The sequence below is a fragment of the Chroicocephalus ridibundus genome, chromosome 4, assembly GCF_963924245.1.
Source record: "Chroicocephalus ridibundus chromosome 4, bChrRid1.1, whole genome shotgun sequence".
NCBI classification, from domain to species: domain Eukaryota; kingdom Metazoa; phylum Chordata; class Aves; order Charadriiformes; family Laridae; genus Chroicocephalus; species Chroicocephalus ridibundus.
Genome location: NC_086287.1, coordinates 81,895,739 through 81,916,814, shown reverse-complemented (window position 1 = coordinate 81,916,814; position 21,076 = coordinate 81,895,739). Strand labels below are relative to the sequence as shown.

The window sequence follows — 21,076 nt, the reverse complement described above, 5'->3', positions numbered from 1 at the left end:
TCACACTGTCCCTGTGACTAGGTCTTGCATTAACTGCCCAGGGATAACTGGTGTCACCTCAGGAAAATGCAGCTAGAGCTTGTGACTCGCTGTCAGCACATTCCGTGGTGGGGTTTGCCAATACACGGGGGTGTGTAATAAATAACCGATTTCAATTTTATTTGGTTTGTGATGCACCTTTCCTCGATTCTCTGTGCTGTGACGAGGCAGGGAACAGACACAGCCACGAAGCCTTCGCAGGAAGCTTCAGGACACAGGCAAAGGCACGCACATCTGTAAAAACTTTATTTCAAAATCTTTTTATTCAACTGTTATTCAGCAATATACAATACAGTTTATAAACAAATGTCTTACCTTGTTTCCAATCTTCATTTAAAAATAAATATTATTGACAGTGAATATTAATTATGGTAAGATGTACCTTTTTAATTAAAATGTCTCCAAAAGAAATAATTTAATTAAAAAAGAAAAAAGGAAATCCCAAAAACCTAAACACAATAATCTACTAAAAATATTTCCTTTCTTAGGAAGGGCTTTGACCCAACATCTTTACATATTTCATAAAGATAACTGCTCAACAGTTCGTGCAAAATGAAGAGTCAGAGGAAAGGTTTAGAAAAGAAAAAATATTACATTAAAATAGAGAAACCATAAGTGCCATGCGCAGAGCAGGGCTTTACACCATAGAGTCTGGAAACTAGATGCATTATTCTATGTGGTTTACTTTCAGTGGCATCCCCAAAAATACGTTTTTCCCCTCATGTAGAATTTATCATGCTTCTTTCAGTCTCTTTCTGTCCATCTTTAAAACTGTAGGTATTTTTTTTGTCAGGGGTTTGTTCTGTTTTTAAATAGGTTCCCTTTTGTTTCGCTGAGGAGTGGAGGAAGTAGTCCGTCAGTGGTTTACTAATAAATGTACAAGCTTATGCAGTATTAACAGGAACATATATAGGAGTGGGTCTGTAGCATAAATAGGTCCTGTACCTAGAAAAGGAAGAGACAAGGGAGAGAAGGAGATTTTATTCTTTATCTTTTCCAATATAGAAGATTAAATGCAGAAGAGAAATATAGGAAGATTTATTTTTATCACTTCAGAGCCAGGGGTCAGAAGCTTAATTTTAATAGTAAAACAGCATCCTCAAGCTATCCAACTCAAATAGCTTTCTCTTCCCCCTCCCAAATCTAACTCCACTTAGGTCATTTCATTATGCATTACTAATGGTATGCCTAAACTTGGCTTCAGCCAAGTTACCAGCAATTGAGATTTCTATAAATACACCTTAATCTGGTTTATAGTTTCTTGAGAAATGACAGGTATCAACCACCCATTACTTTAAAGGGAAATGACAAATGCTGTGGCTGTACTCCTTGATTAACAGGACATGAACCCATTTCATTTGGAATGGGAACAGCAAGACCTTGACATCTTCTTTACCTTTTATAGGAAAGAGCAGAATTTTAAATTAAAAATGTGCACAGGAGCTGTAGAAAAACAGAGGTCTGATGTGGAACACATCTGTTACAGTCATTTCATCCAAACGCAGGGATGGCAAGACTGCTCCCACTTCTACGAGGTAAGCTTGTGCGGCACGACGTAGGGCTGCAGGGGTAGTTATGTATGAGCCATCAGAGGAAAGCGGGTGCCTGTGCCCTCACGGCTGTAGAGGGAGGACGCAGCTCCCTGGGCAGGGGCAGACACTGATGCCTTTGCTCTCAGCGAGAAGTGGCATCCATGTCCATATTGCAGCTAACAAGCCTGTTCCTGCCTCGTATCCACTTACACTAAGATACTTCTTCAGTTTTTTTATTTTCTAGTTACCTGCGCCAAAAAGAGCACAATTTACTGTGTGCCACCATGGTCTGGCCCCTCTCCCTTGTGTGGAAGGGCTGAACCGTGGGGCCGAGGTCCATTGGCCACGTTCTGCCAGGAAAGCGGGACACGCAGGCACGGCGTGGGGCACTGGGACTGCCCCATCTCTGAAACCAGTCACAGCGCTGCTGCCGGGCAAAGGTGGGAGTAGCCCCTTCCTATGGAGAAGTTCTGCCGTCCCGGTGCAGCCTACAGCATTGCTGTGGGACAAGAGATTACCACCCCTCACTCCCCAAGTCCCTGCTGAGCCCAGGCAAACAAGGACTGGTCCACAGCACCAGCTGTTTGCGTCCCAAGTGCCAATGGGTGACAGCTTTCCAAAGCCATGACATGGAGTAGTGTGTGCAGTTGTCACCAACCACCACTGTAACATGACAATACAGGGCTGCGGGCAAAAGCAGGAGCCCATCTGGAGCTTTGCCCTGCAGCTGGAGTGCACAGAGGCACCTGGGGAGGGGCTGCATCTGTGCTGAGCACCCTACATACAGGAGTAATCAACGCCCAAAATACTGACAGCCACCCAGAAAAGTGACTGTCAGAGCCACTTTGCAAAGCGTGAAGGCTTTAAAAAAACCATTTTTTCATGTTCAGTATCTCTGGGAAAGGAATCAGGCCACTTCTATTTAGGAAAGTCACTTCAGGCACCCTAATGCGAACACTTTAGTCTTGGTCTCTAGGAGATGTGAGTCTTTCTCAGCCATGGCATGATCAAAGGAAACACCTCGAACAGTTCCCGAGTAAACCACTGCTCTTGGGCTCACTGTTCCGGCTGCCTCCTAATCTATATATACCTCAGCAGCAAAGCTAGAGTATTATTATCCAATATCAAAAAACAGTTCATAGTAATGTGGTGTGCAATTGAGGAACTCAAGAAATGTCCCCGTAGTGCTATCTCATAGATGCCTAGACTGTGCGGAGATTATTTAGTTATTAAGGTTTTAATTAAATCCTTGCATGTGCAAACATGTGGCTAAGGACTGCCTACATACAGCAAGGCATCAAGATGAATACAGGATTTTTTCTTTTTAAAGCTGAAAAGCATTAACAAACACAATTAACTCAGGTAACTTATTAAATTCTTGCAAAAAGACACTAGAAACGTGCAGGAAAGTGCACAACAGCTGCCAAAGCTCAGGTTCCGGCCGGCACATGGGACAGACAATCACCACTCCCAAAGGTTCTTGCTGCTCTGAGGCAGCAACGCAGGAGCTCACAAGCTCGGCCTTGCCTTCCCTGCCCAGACACCGTCCCAGGTGCAAGGAGGGTCTGTCCCTGGGACAAGCAATCCCCCCTCCTGCGCTGAGAGGGTGAGGGCAGCGGGAGCCCTGCCCCTGCTGATGCCAGCCCTGCCAGAGTTCCCAGCCTCTGCCAGCTTGGGAGCAAACAGGGCTGTGACAGCCATGCCCTGGCCTCAGGGACCTCCCTCCTACAGCAGTTCCCACGGTTCCCTTAAAAATATACAGTCAATTCACAAATACATTATATCCTACGGTTTTAGCAAGGCTAAAAACCTAACAACAAATCTACCTACACCAGCAAGAGAAAACAGCTTGCTGCCCAAGAAGGCTGAAGTTAAGCCCCCATTTTCTGTCCGTCTCTGAGCCTGACATGCTGTGTGGTACCTGAAGACACGCTGCCTATTCAGAGATTGCAGTCATGGGCACAACGCACCCGATACTTCCAGTCAGTGCATCCCCATTTCCAAGCTGTCAGATGGCTCTTCTCACTCCTGGGACAAGGCACAGCTGCAGGAACGCCAGCCCAGGATGGTCCCATGTGCTCTCGCCGTCCCCTGTGCCCGGGGATGGCAAGGGCAGCCCAGCAGCAGCCAATACTCTGGCAGCTGCACGCAGCTCACCGGTCCCGAATTTGTGCCAATTCCACAGCTGCCCACCACTGCGGTGAAGATCTGGCTTTGGGTATTTATTATGCTCAAACCTGAGGGTAGTGAGAACCCATTTTTCCCTGCCAGGGCTGAACTTGTTCTTCCGATGAACAGGACTCGAGTTTGAGGAGATGCTGCTGCCAGTTAATCAAAAAAGAAAGCTGTGCTTTTGTACGGGGGGAATCCCTCTGGAAACATTGAGGAACTCAACCTGGAGAAATGGGCTCTCGTAGCTGGAGTGCTCTTAGAACCATTGTACTGGAGGGCTGCAAAGGACACCAGGTAAGGATTGTTTGAATGGAAAGGGGTGTTAGTCACAACTCCATGCAGGAACCGTGTGCCGGCCTACCAAAATCATTCCTATGCCACTTTTACCTTTATGTACTAGTTTAAATCTCAGCGCAGGACTGTGAATTAATGCAACAGGCCAAATTTTTTGTCTTTTCCTCTTGTAGAAATTGCTGCTGTTTTTAACCTACATTCTCCAACTTCTTAATTTGGCAGCAGAACGTGAGTTCAGAGTCTGTTAACAGAATCTCAGCAGTTAAATAAAATACATTTTTAAAAAACTGTTTGAAAGTAGTTACTCTTACTGAACACCACATACAAGTGTCTTTTTTTCATGCCAATTCAGTGTTATTCTGCTCTAAGACCTCAGGCAGTAGAAGCAGATACACAGAACTTCAGAATTCTCCTCCCTCTGAACATAAGCAGACCAGAAATACAATTTCCAGTAATTTCTCCCTATTTAGTTAACCAGAACCCTTTTCATTATAGGTAGTATTGTTATAAACAAGCTGGACTTAGTGTCCTCAATTCTGCTTTTACTGCAGTAGTGGAAATCTTGACTTTTGCTCAATAAATTGCTACATTTGTAGATGTAAACAAACGGAATGTGGTCTTGACATGGACATTCTTGATCTGGACATTCCATCAATCCAGAGTTGAGAACAGAGAGTTTCTATCCAGAGACTTCAAATCAGGAGTACAGAGTTACTTACAAACTACAGACACTTAGAAGAAAACATTTAATTTCATTTATGTTTTGAATACTCATTTGATGCTTTGTTATTGTAAGCTTATTTATCACTAGATAAATTTACAATTTTGCTTTTCAATTATTTATACGCAGATGGCTTAAAGGGAAAGTCCACCACTAAGCAGAACAATAACAAACTGTTCTGTGCGTATATGGGGAATTGTTTTCTGGGCATCCTTCTTCTCGATTTACAACATAATAATGTTTTACTGTAGTTTTCTACTTAATAATTCAGTTTGTGCCAGCATTCATCACATTTTGACTTAAAACAGTTCATCGAATTGAAAACAAACATTAGTTAACCAAGTGACTCGTGACACACATGGCAAAAATGGGATGATTCTTTTACAAGCTATATTTAACCAATGGCAAAAAAACATGGTTTCCAGCAGTTTCCTATTTTTCTTCCTAGAAAGAATCTGAAATGTCCCTTGATCTTTCTTTCTGAGGTGCTGGTAAAATGCAGTGGCCCATATAATAAGAAGCTGAAAGACATCAGTAGCCTGTTTTCCTTGAAAGATGACGTAACACCTAAAATCCGACTGGCTGTTCGTGATGGAGCTGGGACCCTGGCGGGCAGTGCCACGAGATATTCCTCTGAACTGGCTTTTATGCAGTGACCCGTTAGCCTCAGCCTGTTTCCTTACAGAACAATGTTCAATTAAAACTCTCAAACCTGGCATTTCATTAAGAGGTGAGGGGTCAAACTGACCATATAGATGGATTTATTCTCTCAGTCCAGAAACTTTAGACTCTGCTCGAGACATATTTTTGGAAAAACTGCTCCTACTATCTTGTATCTATGGAAAAAATAGGGGTTTATATGGGTTGTTGGTCAAGGATCATTACAGGCAATAACCTCCTGGATAAAACCGTTTCTCTTTCACCGACATACATTTGGAATACTTCCACTGAATCGAATGGAATTCACCAAACTTCAGATCTTAGACCCTCTTAGAAGTTTTTAATTAAAAAGACACCATTACTAAAGTCACTATACACTTACTGAAGAGATAATAAGCTACACCACATTAGAATTGCTCCACAGCCTAAGACATGATCTTATAAGCTGCATATATCCTTCTTCCACTCTTAAATACTTACAGCACAATCCACACACTGCATTTTTGCTGTCGGGGTTTTTTTAAAGGCTTGTAACTGGTACCTTAAACTTCTTCCTCCTCACCAAGTGCTAATTCTGCTGTGCAGAATTGTACCCAGAGCCTGTGCTGACTTCAGCACGCTCTCCCAGCTGAACCCTAGAGCACAGTATGTGAGGTGAGGTGCTCTTCTTAAAAGAAGTATGTGGTACTATGGCAATCTATGCAAAAATACTAAACGATGGGGTCCCGATTGCTCCTGGCTTTCAGCTGGCTGTGCACCATGGTGCCTCAGCACAGCGAGAAATGGCTCTTGAGTTGCCTTTTGGTGTTGCTAATTTTGGCAATGGTGACTTCCCACATGTTTATAAGCAACTGCATGGGATCTGCTCACCACTGAACCTGCCTAGAAGGCACAAGGACAAAATTAGTTTTCTACCCACTACATATTTTTATTTATGATTTGCTGAACTTTGGAACACCTTTCCATAACTCAACTCAAAAAAATGCCTTATAGAAGTCAGCACATATATTTATTTCTACAAAACCATGCAGGTATAAGCTAGTGATCCCGCTTTCTTCCTTCATCCATGCCATCACGGTTTTTAAAGTGAAGAGTAAATCTTCTCACGCAGCTAAGTGAAATTATCAGCATCGGCCTCCATACCCGTCTCGCAAATGCCACGTTTCCTTATCCACACCATAGCCTCAAACTCTCCAGGAAACTGAAACCAGTTTTACTGGCCAGAGTTTTGTAAAAACTCTAGGGCTTCTCAATTACACCTGAGTTTCACCGTTTGTCTGCCTTCTCTCTGAAGATACCCACTGCTGTGTCCAGGCCTGTATTTAGAAGTGAATTGCCAAAATACCCTGTAACATGTAACTGAAAGCCACTCCTATCCTAATTTAGTATTTCAAGCAAGATTTGCATTTGCATTTGGAGTATTTATCACTCCTGAAATGACCGTGTTTGATGTGCCCATACCTGTATCGATGCTGGACTGACCTCATGTGACTGAACATACAGGTGAGGTACAATGTAAGGCTCGGTAACTGCAGAGGCTGGGTACAGGGCAGCACAATGCAAATTTCCACCATAGGTAGAAAAATAAGTACGTATATTTGAGAAGAATCCAATTCTTTGTAGCAGCCTGTTCTTAATTTTGATTGTTCTTGATGTTTCATCTAAAAAAGCCCATCTAGGGCAGAAGACTTTGGTGTTTTAGTGGTGAACCACAGCATGGGTAGCTGGGAAGGCATGGGAATGGCAGCATACTGAGGCATGACGGCACTGTTACGGAGAGCAGAGGAACCTTGTTTTCTTGAGAAGCTGCCTGAGCATTTCAACCCACACGCTTAACCCCCACTTTCAGAAAGAAAATTACAACACAGCTAGCCACTCCTGAACACTGTGAAGCGCCTGGTTTAGCAGATTCTATGAAAAATGGGTCATGTACATCATATAATTATGGAGAGATTAGAAAACAAAGAAACTGGATGGTAAGGAGAGATAGTCATGCAAGGAAAAGCTGCAGAAAGAAAGGTTTGGTTCTGATACAAAGCTAAAAAAAGAAAAAGATTCTTTGTGCCATGTTGATTTTCTAAAGTACTGCAGTGCTTTGCTGGAAGTCAATCTGTGTGAGCGTCTGTGGGGTAGGTCTGTTCCCTTCCAAACATGCATATGGTACACGGGTCAGTCAAGGGCTCAGTTATCCTCTATGTAGGCTTTTGCCTTTTTCTCCTAGATCATAAGGACTTTATTAGAAATAGCTACAGGATTACATGGACAATTGATTCGGTCCAGTTCGACAGCTGCTGCAGGTCTGCACGGCAAGACATTTTTGTATTAAACACAGCTACTAATAAACAGAAAGATGGGTGGTTGAACTAGTGGGTTTGATGAATGTACGGAAGTACGTTTTGGGTAGAGAGCAAGAAATACCTTTATCAAAAATATTCCAATTTTTTAGGTTACCAGAAAAATACGCGGTTTCATTGTCAATAGGCTAGTAAAAACTCATCTCCCACTAAAGTTACAAGAAGCAGGGACACACAATAAGGGAACAGTTGGTACATCTTCCCTCAGTACACCCACTTGCCTTCTGTAGTAGCCAAATGCCTGCGGAGTGGTCAACAGCCTTACCGAAAGCCTCACTCCACTTCTAGTCACCTTGTTTGACTATGGAAACCTCTGTACTGAGAGAAGGTGGTGTCCCCCGAAAGCCCAGCAGAGCAGCAGCTGAGCCGAGTCACATGGAGCTGGGCCCTTGAGGGGCTGCTCTTGGGATCTGTCCTCAACTGGAGACAGCCAAACGAACCACCCAACCACTCCAAACATCCGCTCTGGGGAGAAATTATGGAAAAACCTCAAGAAAACATCAGCACATGCTTCACGAAAACACCAACACTAATTTATAACAACCTCTAAAACGAAACACTGCTATAGACACGGTGAATGTAGAATAGGAACGTATCCTGAATACTTTAAAAAAGTCATTAATTCTATATAGATTATAAAGCTTAAATACTTTCTATTGGTCTGCATGTAAATAAGTCTGTAACTTTCCTCTTTTGAGACCTGCAGCTGGTCTCTACTTGGTACTACATTCCCATAAACAGATTTCTGCTTTGCTATCTGTGAGCTGATCTCTCCTCACCAAATATCTTATTAGAGGGACCCAAAACATGCAACTATGGATTTGTTCCATTTCCCAAATTTACTGCAGTTCCATGATCTAAAACTAACTTAACAAAACCAAGCACCATTAATTCACTCCTTGACACTTGAATAATGAGAGATACAAAATTATTTGTAATGTGATTTGGTGGAAAATGAATTTTGAACTAAAACATATAGAAAAATAACTAACTACATTAGTGGTAGTTCAGGTGGTAAATGAGCATCCAGTCCTACACATCCTTCTTCAGTCCTACACATCCTTCTTCAGTCCTACCATGTGAGCAAGTCCACAGCATATTGATACACACAAATAGCAAAAAGCACAAGTCAATCTGCCCAGCTCAGGAGGCAATGAAGAACACTGGTAGTGGGGTTTCCGTTACTGAGCTCTGGAGTCTGGGCCATATTCTTGAGTTTTTCGTTATAAGCAGGAGCACTAAAAAGCCACATTGCAAAAAGCAGGCGAGCTAGATGTGGTCACACAATTCCGTAAGTCAACACTTTAGGAAAACATTTGCAATAAAGGTCACGCTGGACAGAACCACAGATTTCACATTCTGTACGTGATACAAGTTGTAAGTATTTGCAACTCAGAAGTAAAGAACAAGACACTGTCGTTCCCACTTCACTGTCTTTTAGAGTATTTTGACTTGATCAGGATTAGGAACAAACTGCCAATGTAGTTGTAATTATCATTCCAATCAGAATTACTGAAGTTAAGCAGATCCGAGTGCAGATTATCTAAGGATTTATTTTTTTTTTTAAATAACCCTATCCTGTCCGTGCTTAAAGAACAGAGCTAAGTACATTAGCAGAATACATGATGGCATAAGGAAAACAGCGGTATTGAGAGCATGTGCCTGAAAAAAACCCTGAGCCTGTGATTTACATAAATACACACCTTTTTGATTTACACCTTTTTGCTATAAACAAAGTTACATTTTAGGAGTGAGCGGGAAATATGCAGACCCTCCAAAGCTTTCCACTGATATTTGCTACATCTTAGCTAACTAAGGGAGGCCAAACTTCACAGAACAAGCCAGCAAGGGGTTATTTGGAAAAAGCTGGACACAGGATATTCCTCAGTGCCCTCTTCACATGTAAAATCTCCAGCTCCCTGGCGTGAGAGGGATTCAGATTAGAATGCTGACTTTAAATTTATAAAGTAGTAAAGTAGTTCTAATTATACCGGTTTGGTGAATTTTACACATGACCAATAAAACGACAAAGACGACGGTGTCCATTAAAGGACTTACTGACTGTGCTCTGCCTCAGGTTAGCAGCCGCTCCTAGCGCACAACAAGGATGCTCTGCTTCCTAGTCACAACTGTGCAAGTGCGGGGTAAGACCAGACATTATGGCAACTTCTTGACGTCCTACGTAAGCTACATGAGCACGGCTCCCTTCTCCAGCCGTGGCACAACGATCTGCACACTGCGATCACACTGACTTCTCCACAGCGCACAGTCGCTGCTCTGCCAAACTGCTCGTCTTTCCAGCTAATAAAATTGCCTCCCAACTGATAACAGCCTAGCAATATAAAATACTCGGTTGTTAACCGCTGTTGTGACAAATAATACCATTCTGCTGACAACCCCATTTTTTCCAATACAGACCTACTTGAACTGTTTATTATTGACATATGGGACTGCTCTGCCATTATCTAATTTTAAAAAACACATAGCAAACAGCAATAGTGAACCTGCCAGCATCCTCGCTGCTTTAGCAAAGCCAAATCAAAACCTGTTACAAACCCCTTTTACTACCAGCACAGTCCTGTCAGGATCTCTTATGTAAAGAAGAAACACGTTCTTCACAGGACGACTGTGAGATTCATTTCCCAGCAGATCCTACTTTATGTTTGCTTTCCAACTACAGACCACCACCATTACTACCCTTCCCAAAACTAGTACCAGTTAAGACTGTCTTGACGTTTCTTTGTGCTATGATTGCTAAGTACAGCACTTCAAGCGTTATTTTATACATCAGTAAAGCTGCATCGGTGTAGCCGAGGTGGGAAACGTATAACAATTATCTGCCTCATATAAAATATACAGACTAAGTTACCTGGCACTGCAAACTAAGACTCCATTTTGCAAATTATCTCTTGAAACCCTACATAAAGAACTAGCAGAATATGCACATTCCTGCCCAAAATGCTGTTTGTTCATGCAAAAAAGACACATGGGTGCACTCAGCCTTCCCTCATACAAATTTCTAATCTTCACTCACTAATTAATCGATCTCATATAGAAATCTAGACCAACCTTAGGTACAGCTTCCATATTCATTATAAAGACATGGAATACCCCTTTCATTGTGTTCAGTAGTATTTTTTAAAAACATTTTTTGTCTATAACTTGAAGATATTAAAGAAGTTCAAATAATACTCAGATTTCTTCAAGGACACCGCGCAGGCTTTAGTAGAACAGGTTAGTACAGTCTTGTCTGTCCTCCGGGGAGCTAACAAGAACTGCTGAAAGGAGGCTACTCAAATAAATTGCATTTCCACAGTACAAAAACACCCAGGCACAGCTTGTTTCTGCCCTAGGTAATGAGGTGACACAGTACGGCAGTTCATGCTTTTGTCCAGTTCGAGAATTAATCCATATTACACACACACAAAAGAAGATATTTGACCTCACTTGTCCTCAAAGCAGTCTAATTTGCCTAGATATTAAAGTGCTAGTGATGTGTATTTAATGAGAATTCTTTTTGCATGTTTATTGTCCAGTGACATTTAAGAGGTCAGCCTGATAATTCAGTTACGGCCTCTGTTTTGTGACTTTATTTAATGTAAAGGAAAATGTGGTGTGACCCAGGTTGCATTTAACTACAAATAACAACAGAGTGTGCGCTCATATATGGCCTTATAAAAAGCACAGAGGGAGTGAAGCAGACCCAGACGTTACCGAGTTGGAAGGGCAGAGAGCCTAAGCTGAACAGCAGCAACATACACAGACTTTACTTTCTCGCTATTTTGTGTAGTGTTCCTCTGTCAAAGATAAATGACGGGCTGTTTCTCAAACTAGCATTAAAATTCTGACAAAGCCAGGAGAGCCCTAGACCCAAAATTAATGCAAACTCACCCACAGCCCCTCCAGAGGCCCTCTAACCAGCCACAGCTCGTTATACTCAAGAAAAGAGTGTGCTCATTTACTTTCCTGTCTCTAAGCTGCAAAAAAATACTTTTTGCTTTCCACTGCTCAATGGAGATCTAACACTCTCCCCACATGGTGTCCTGCCTCAAGGTAGGTTGCCACAGCTCGACTGTGTGCACGTACCACTCTCAAGAGCATCACAGGGAGCTGCACATGCACAGAGACTGCAGAATCGGGCCTGGGTGCTTTGCCATCTCAGGCCACAAGCCCACAAGCAGACTTCTTCTGCCTCAGACATAAAAGGCTCTGTGGGGGGCAGAGGGGGATAGGCGTGAAGTGAAGACTTATTTTCTTCCTTGCTGTGAACACTTCATCTCCGCATAACGCATGAGTCTCTCTGTGTCCTTCCTAGAGCACTCTAAGCATAATGAAGCACAGTTTCTTGTTTCACACTCCCATCTTTGTTTATTTTATTTAAAGCTTTCACTTCAGAGCTTTGAGGCTAGAGATCAAACAAATAAAAGAGAATTTGGAAGCTGCAATGTCTGAAAAAATTGCCCCCAAGCCAATACACAGGCACTCGTTTTGGAGACCGTTTGGTAGGATATAATACAGCCAATTTGCCTCCCAGAAGGTCCGTATGAAGATCCTTGGTTATTACTTCAGCTATCAGAGAACAAAGTTGGTCTCATGACTAAGGCACCAGACTTAAATTTAAGAGATCTGAAATTAAGTTTTCATATTTAATTTCACAGCTGCCACACACTCAACAAAGTTGGTCATTGCTCTTCCTGCCATTTGTCCTTCTCACCCATTTGGACTACAGACTTGCTGGGACAGAGACACTGCGTGTCTTGCCCAGCCATGCTCCTATATCCCCCCTACTTACCCAGTAAAAACTAGGAACACTTTCAAACACATTAATACTATATTCACTCTTTCACTTGCTCACCTTGATTTTTTTCCTAAAGCAAAAAATTCCATTTGCTTATAAGTAAACTGAAAGCTAAATATTATTCTCGTTTAGAACCATATGGACAACAACCCTTTCTCTGATAGCATTAAAATCAATGATCTTACCAGCAATGATCTTTGCCTCCTTGCAGCCTAAGCAACTTGTTCTCAGTTTCAACTTCAGTCTACCTTACCGGCAGACAAGCAGTAATATTTTTGACTCTCATAAGACCACAGCACTAAGTTTTCATATGGCAGTTTAAATATTACAGATAAAGTTCCATTTGAGTAGCTAGTATTTCTGGCACATTGGGCAATTTTTCTGTTACATTGGACTTATTCCCTTACATACTATGATGCTGATCACAAATTTCTACCAAATGCAATTTCAGATTACACGGACAAAACTATGGATTTTCTATTTATACCTGGTTTGTCAGATGAGACTCTATGCTCTTTAGAGAATCTCAGTAGCAGACACATTTATTCCAGTAAGTTCATGTTTTAGTTCAACTAGAAGATGTAAAGAATCCCATTTTTCCACAGCACATGACTGGGACTCCAACTAAAGTCAACAAGAGCCCTGCAGGCACATCTGAAAGCAGCATTTGATCTATAATGACATTTATTGGAATACAAGCACATAGAGGCCCTATCTTACTACACTGAACATATTGGGAAGATTTCTATTGCAAAGAAAACAGGATTAGAATCCAACTCGTGCAGGACACTGTGGCTAGTGCCATGCCATCAGCTTTTAGGCACAGCTCTCCAGAGGGTGTTTCTTAATCACTGATGGCAAATCCATTGTTTGAAGACATTTCTGCTTTTATACAGAGGAAATATCCCCACGTACAATGGAAAGACTTACAAATGCTAAAGACTTTTGAGAGTAAGTGTATTAGATGATTCAATTATTACACACAGATTTGGTGCAAGTACTTATCTGTGTGTGTGTCACAGAGCTCAAAATAGACAGCAACACGGGGTTAGTTCCTGCAGTCTCATACACCCTACGCGAGCAAAGATTTGGTTTGATTTGATGGCCCTACTGTCTGGAAAACCAGCTACGCCACTGCCTTGAGGGGGTGGACTCAAACCAAGGCTTCTACAGTTTACAGAGGTAAAAAGAGAAAAAAAATGTATTTTCTTTAAAGAGACTGCATTCTTTACAGAGAAAAATAATTACTGTACCTAAAATAGCTCTAAAGAACACCACTTTAACATACAAAAGGGAAACTCTGAAGCTCAAGGACGTCATTTTGTTTTAAGACGTTTTGAAGAAAGTTTAATGCTTATCTAACCCGAGTGCCAGCACTGGAGACCCGAGTCTTCTGTTTCCTCACAAAAGCGGGCAATATCCCTGCAAGTCCACATCACACTGGCTTCCACGTTACTCACATGCCTTTATTCTGGGTAGGGAGCAACACTATATGTCTAGAAGAGCTAAATCCATTTCTTGTCTCTGCACCAAGCTGTATCTCTCTGCTTCAAACTAAGTGCTTGGCCCAGACAGTCTTTCTAAAATACACCGGTGATGGGGACTGGGATGGCAACCAGCGATCTGCTTCACAAAAGCAACCAAGGAGATATCTCACGGTACCAAGTCTCAGTTCTGGTCCAGGAGGCACCTGAATCAGGTACTTTGAGGGCCAAATCTTTCAGCTACTAATCTACTGAGCCATGCTGTGGCTGATGGTTCCTTGGTAAGTAATTACACACAGCTCCAAACTGCCAGAGGCATGGAGATTACAGTAAACCAAGTACAAGCCTGTTATTCAGGGGGTCTTGATTCAAGTAGAGGAAAAAGACATTCTTTTTCTAGAGGACCATACCAAAAGTTGCCACCCTCACATGGAGACAAAAGCAGCTGCTGGTTTATACCTTATTAATAAGTATGTTGAACAAGAACAGGAGTTCTGGGCTCTCTGCACTGACTTCAGCTTTCTCCCAGAAGAGAAACTGCCATGGAGTGGCACTGTTCACAGACACCAGTGTGCACAGGAGAAATATCACAGCAGGAAATTTTGGTTTAGCCTATTTTGTAGCCCTCTTAGCAACAGCTTCCATCTGGAGATCCCAATAAAATATTTTTCTGCATTCCACTACCTTTTTCACTGATTTAAGTCATTCCATTATCTCCGCTGCTGGCCATGATGCTTTTATTTTATTTTCAGAATTTAATCCAGCCTAGAAATGATGCAGCAGTGACACATCCCTAAACCACAGACATGTAAAAAATCAGGACAGACAGCAGTTTAGATGATCTGAGCAGGGGGTCTCGCCCTAACAGACATATGTGACACGCTCTCTTGGTGGCGCACACTCACATCCATCTGTTGAAATGGAACTGAGCCCACTGCACTGCCGTCGTCCTGTGTTTAGTTCCTATGCACCGCGTAAACTCTGGGTTCAGCAGGCAGGGCACACAGTGCTGCGAATCCTAAACCTAACTTCTGTTGTCGGCATAGAAGACATCGCAAGAATTCTCACTGTGGGGTAGTGGAAAGAGGAAGCATGAAAACAACCACCAGCCCTAGGCTCTTAGGAGGAAAGCAGATCTTTCCAATCGGAAGACAACAGATCGTTTAATTTCTTGTGGTCAGTGAATTCAGCAAGAGCAAATTGAACTTTTTTATATGCCCACGAACTCCTGTAATTAGACCTCAGGAATTATCACTTTGTCTTCCACCAAACACCAATGAACAGACAGCTTAGTCTTAGGAATGATAAGGAATAAAACCTACTTTTCACACATATTTCTACATGAGAAAGATGCTAAATTATTCAGAAAGCAGCAACAGGTAGTAGCCAGAGAAAACACACCACCTGTAAAGCACTAGCAGGTCACAGTGACCCATATAAAACTGAGTTCCATTACTGTGAGCCAAAACTTGTAACCGTTCACCCTGAGAGTGTGAATAGGTATCAGGAAAAAGTGTGAACGTTCCTATGTCAGGATTATGAATTTGCGTCAGAACAGACTCAGCAGAGAGGGGAGCTCAGGGCTTTCCCTGCACAGTCAGTGGCATAAAATTATTTCCCTTCTTCCACAGATATCTTGGCAGGGACATTTGTTCAACATTAGCTAAGTGACAGTGGCTGAGAGGGGAGCTAAAGCCCAGCCAGAGCAGCACCACATGGCTTGAAACACTTTCCCAATGCAGATTTAAGACTGCGTTCTTTGTCCCAGACTTTGCTGTCATTAATGTAAATAAAGGTTTACAACGGCCTTCTCCAGCTAGCTATAACATGGTAATGTGGCATTAATAACTTAATACAGTATTAACTGATAGACAATCGGTATTAGCACAATGTTTACATTTGCAAACCATTACAAGAGTGCAGTATCTCCAATTTTTACCCTGCCAGTAATTCAGATGTGGACCTCATTACATAGCAATTGACATTTCCCTTCGGAACCTGCACCCTGCTCTGCATGGACCCTGTTCCTGCCCGGGGCGACCAGCCCCTGTAACCGCTCGCTGATTTAAATTCTCTGCAGAACAGCCATGGCATTTCGCTCTCTTGAGCTGCAGCTACTTTTTCAAACACCATGCCCCAAAAGCTGCAAGGAGGACTCTGAAAGCAGGGGCTCCCATAGCACCTACCGAAAGGACACAGGCCCTCCAACCTTGCTCTCAGGCCCATCTCCCCAGCCCCACGCTCCTGTGCTAACTTCTGGCAAGGCAGGGCGCGACGCACCAGCCCTGGCTGTTGGGAGAATTTAAGTACAGACTTGGGTGCAATCATTTAGCTTTGGCACCGCAGCGACAGTCCCGCCCATAGCGGAAGGGGTCGAGGGACCCGACCCTACACCGAATAGCGGGACTCGGGGAGCCACGGTCGGGCAGGGGAGAGGCCCGCCCCCAACCCCCGCCCCGCGCCCTACCTGACCCGTGCTGCTGGCGGAGGATGGCGGCCTGCCCGGGCGGCGGCGAGGCCGAGGAGGCAGCGGCGGCCGCCGAGGCGGTGGCGGTGGAGGCATCCCCCTCGGCCGGGGGCGGCGGCGGCGGGCGCTTGCCGGGGCCGGGCGGCGGCGTGGGGCGGGCGGCGGGGCCGTGGCGGCGTGGGGCCGCGCCGCTCTGGATGTGGGAGACCGCCTCGGCCGCCTGCACGTCGGGCGGCGCGAAGCGGGAGAGGACGCGCAGCAGCGCCTGGGCCTTGTGCTCCTGCGTCTCGTCGTCGCTGTAGTCCGCCACGCGGCACTCGTAGACGCCCTCGTCCTGCCGCCGCACGCCCGAGAGCCGCAGCCGGTGCGAGATGTCGTTGCCCTGGACGCGGACCGTCTGCAAGAGAGCGCACCGCCGGGCGCCGCCTCAGCAGCGGCCGCCGGCCCCGCCGCCTTCCCTCCCCTTCCTTCCCTTCCCCAGCAGCGGCCCCGCTCTCCGCGGGGCAGCCCCGGCAGACCTGGATCTCGCCCCAGGTACGTGTCTTTTGCTGTCCAGAACACGGAACCTGGGCTCATTCCCCCCGCAAAGCACAGGACATTTAAGCCCAGCACCCCCACTTCGGGATCCCAAGGGGCTATCCAGAATCAGACCCTGCTCCCCATCATCCCCACGCATCCCTCACCGCTCTGCCAACGGCCCCGTCTGCCCGCCCATAGCCTGGGGCGGGGGAACTCTCTCCCTTCTCCCCCTGCCCGGTCCCGCCCGGAGCCCCGCAGCAGCCTCGGGTGCCGGGCAGTCTCCAGCCCGCACGAAGCGCCCCGAAGCCGGCACCCCGGGGGTCTCCGCCCCGCGCCCGCGGCAGGGACGCCCGGCCCGAGCGAGGACGGGCCCGGCGGTGCCGCTGCAGGGAAGGGCCCCAGCCGCGCCTCAGCACCACGGAGAGGGGCCGGCGGCCGCCTCGCCGGGGCAGGGGCGATCCCGGGCCTGCACCGACGGGAAAGGGGCTCGTTTCCTGCAGCACAGCGGGAGAAGGGGGTCGCCACAGGCGACCGGGGTTTGCAGAGGGCAGGGAAAAAAGCAAACTTCTCTCCTGATCCGTCCCACGGTCCTTTTCAAACGTGGCTAAGGAAGGGCTGTAAGGCGAGCACCACCTCCTCTCCATTTGCGAGGAATGAGACGTGACTGCTAAACCAGCAACAGATGGTAATGTTTTGACAGAGCCACGACACACCGAGGAGGGGAAACGTGCCACCCCTCCCGCAGCGTTGCAGGAGAGGGGCTGCCAGTGGGACCAGCTGCATTCATGTTCAGGAAACGAGGGGGGCATGCAGGAAACCCCACGTATATGGGAGGAGGGGTGCACATCACCCAGCTCAAGCTACACTTACGCTGATTTTGGTTGCATCCTTATTTGTTACCTAAAAGAACAGAAAAAAGGGGGATTAGACTCAGGTCTGCCAGCACATCAAAAAGATGCTCATCTTCCCACCCCAGTGCAAGGACAGGTCACGGACAGATGCAACTTTCTCCGCTTGCTATTCACACAGCCCATGTGTGGCTGGGGGAGTTCCCTAGGCAATGGGGAAGGCAGCAAGCCAGTGCTCAGCTGGGGGGACTGTTCTGGTAAAGCTCCTGTGGTGCCCACAGAAGCGCTGCCTTCACCAAGGGTGCGAACAGCAGCCAAAGAAATGCTTGTTGCATGCCGTGCTGCTCACAGCCAGCGACAAACATGGGGGAAGACGCATTAGCACAGCGGTGATGTGCTTGGGCAGGCTGGATCCCGCACTGCTCAGGGCAGAGCTGTGGTCCTGAAACATCCTGGGAGAAGGTATCGCTCAGCAGGTTTCGTACTTGTTGTTTTTTTTTTTTTGTCTGTACTACTGTAAACCTAAGTGATGCCTCAGATATCATTGATGCACCTCCCAGGGAGACAGTCATCATTCTCCAGGCATGCTCTGTCATCATTTATTGTAAAAGCAACTCACGGTTTTTAAATAAGGTTAAAGAAGACATTTAAATCCAAGCGATTTATTTCCCTGTCTGACAACTGACTTACACTTTCCCCAGCTAGGCGGCATCACATTAGCTCAGTGTCTATATGCTTTGCATCTCTATTTGAGCTCTGCAGGAAAACAAGCGTGCCACAGAGAGGGGAGCTGGCACAGGCATGGAGGCTGCCGCGGGGCACCCTGCCGGCACAGGGGCCGGAGAGGATGATGTGCCCTGCACAGTAGGGCAACACGGCCCGGAAATCCTGTGTTACCCCACTCCTGTATGCCCTCGTTTGGCACCAGCAAGCTGTCTTGCACGGGGGGGAGGCTGCAGAATGAACTGGCTTATGTTGGGGAAATGCAGCTGAAAAATTTCGACTAGAGCCTACCCTCACACCAGGTGGCTTGCTAGGGGGAGGGGAAAGGACATGCAAGATTTAACTCTGCTTCATGCATTTTAATTACTGCATCCGACTGCCTGAAAATGTCTTGCGGAGCTCTAGATACAGACACAGGTGTGTACGTGCACCCCAAGTAACTGTGTGCATTTGTATATGCAGATTGACATGTACTTAACATACCAACAGAGAGGTGTATCCCTCGTGCCTTTATCAGCTCTATCAGTGAGCAAGTCTTTAACAGCAATTACAACGAGCTCTCCCACCTTTTACAACGATTCTTAGCTCAGCCCACAGAACCACTGGTTTTTCCTTGTCCCCACTTCATAGTACAGCTGTTTTTGACTGCCTGTCTTGGGCCCTCATTGCTGATTTTGCAGCAGGACATTTATAATTTTCTATTTACAATCCTTAAAGCATTGACATTTTTTCCTGAGGTGAAGTCCCCCATGGTGCATGCCCTGTCCTCCTCTGCCCCGGGGAGGGCCTGGGGATGCTGGTGCTTCCAACCACTCGCTGGCACTGGTTAGAAGAAGCACTCTCCTCTCTGGGACTGACGAGTTTATTTTGATCGCTCTCTGAGCGTGTTGCACTCGATGAATAGATATATCTCCACAGCACTGGATTACCTTGCTCCTGCTGCCGGGGACACTGATGGCTAATTCGTGTGCAAGTTCTCTGGCTGGTTCTTTAAAGTACCACCACTGGATTTCCAAGGAGTATGAGGTGGATCCGCTGGCTCGGAAAGCACAAGGCATCTCAATATCATCTCCCTCCCTAACAGTCACATCTTTGGGAACTTCAGTAAAGGTAGCTGGGAGGGGAAGACAGAGTTACAAGGGCTGGTTAACGGGAGAGATTAAAAGACAAGATCAGTGTTTTTCCGTGTAACGGGAGCGGTTTCAGCGCAGGGGCTAGGCGCTGACTGAGACACGGGTTTCCTGCAGTCCGGTGACCGCAGGATACGCGGAGCATCCAGACTGCGCGCCTGGGGCAGGGCCGAGCCGGTCCCCGCCACCAACCGAAAGGGAAAGTTTGAAGAGGATCTTAAAAACCCAAGAAAGCCCTCGGCTGGACAGAGGGCCATCAGTGTCCCACGCCCCCTCCCCCAGATTCGGCGCGGGGACTGACTGTCCCGGGCTGCGCGCCCGCTGCGCCCCTCTCCGCGCCGCTCCGCGCCCGTGGCTACGAGGCGCCGAGCCCGCGCTGCCGGCAGCTGCGGCCGCAACAGTGCCACCTTGTTCTGCAAAAACACCCCCCCGGGCAGCGCTCCCCGCCCCCAGCCGTCAACGCTTCCCCTGGAAACAGCGGCGGGGAGGACGGGGCTCGGAGCCACTGCCGGCGGGAGCGAAGCGGCAAGAGCTCAGCTGCGGACAGGGCGGCGAGCCCCGCCGGCACCGCAGCCCCGCCGCCTCTCGCCAGCAAGTTGTGTGTCCGGCGCGGCGGCTCACCGCGGAAAGAGGCAGAAGTTTGCTACTCACCGGTGACGATGAACAGCAGAGGTGCGTTGAACATCAGGTAACAGAGGGTGCAGAAGAGCCCCCGATTTTCCATCTCATCTATGGGGGCTGCGGGCGGGGGCCGGGCTCGGGGCGCAGCCGGGCACGCCTCAATCCATCGCACACAGCGGGGCCGGGTCAAGGCTCCTTCCCAAAAAGCCAAAGCCACCCGACTAACCTTGGTTTGCGGGGAAGCAAATATAAAATCCACAGCCGGCGGCTCAAACTGGCTCGCAGGTGGGAAGCGACGTTCCTGGGAATGAAGCAATAAATCTCGTCCCGGTTCTTTGCTCCGCCGCGAGCGGGATTCAACTGCCCAGCGCTGAATGGGGGCTCCTGCTGTCCGCAAGCGAGGAAGCGACGCCGGGCTCCCCTCCGAGACCCATCACACTGACAAGTCTGCTCTCGGAGCCCGCAGCAAGGTCCAGCGAGGCGGCACGGACGAGCCTCCTCTCCCCTCGCCTGGGGAGCAACCGGCGTTGTTCCCGCGGCGGCCCGGGCTCTGCCCCTGCACCGGCGGCACGTCCCAGCCGCCTCTCCCCGCCCGGGCGACGAGCGGCCCCGGAGGCGGCTGCACCCGCGGGCCCGGCCCCCGCCCCGCCCTCGGCGGGAGGCTCCGCCCGCCCCGGCCCGGCCCGGCCCGCCTCCCGCCGCCCGGCTCGCTAG

General features: G+C 47.0%; 1 protein-coding gene across 1 annotated transcript; it reads right to left on the bottom strand.

Annotated features, from left to right (window-relative positions):
- Positions 1 to 360: 360 nt before the first annotated feature.
- Positions 361 to 20,794, bottom strand: VSTM2B (V-set and transmembrane domain containing 2B). The gene is made up of 5 exons (XM_063334460.1): positions 20,393 to 20,794; positions 19,541 to 19,725; positions 17,911 to 17,940; positions 16,522 to 16,918; positions 361 to 984 (listed from the first exon to the last, which is right to left on the bottom strand). Exons 1-5 carry the CDS (start codon positions 20,463 to 20,465, stop codon positions 896 to 898), a joined length of 774 nt encoding a protein of 257 aa, XP_063190530.1. The 5' UTR covers positions 20,466 to 20,794; the 3' UTR covers positions 361 to 895.
- Between the last annotated feature and the right edge of the window lie 282 nt (positions 20,795 to 21,076).

What these genes read in the sequence shown, in the direction of transcription:
- VSTM2B (XM_063334460.1), bottom strand. Translation starts at nt 20,465, where the DNA reads ATGGAAAATCGGGGGCTCTTCTGCACCCTCTGTTACCTGATGTTCAAC. An exon ending in TCCCCGGCAGCAGGAGCAAG is followed by an intron (nt 17,941 to 19,540) that starts GTAATCCAGTGC and finishes CTGTTCTTTTAG; the next exon opens with GTAACAAATAAGGATGCAAC. An exon ending in AGGATGCAACCAAAATCAGC is followed by an intron (nt 16,919 to 17,910) that starts GTAAGTGTAGCT and finishes GCTCTCTTGCAG; the next exon opens with ACGGTCCGCGTCCAGGGCAA.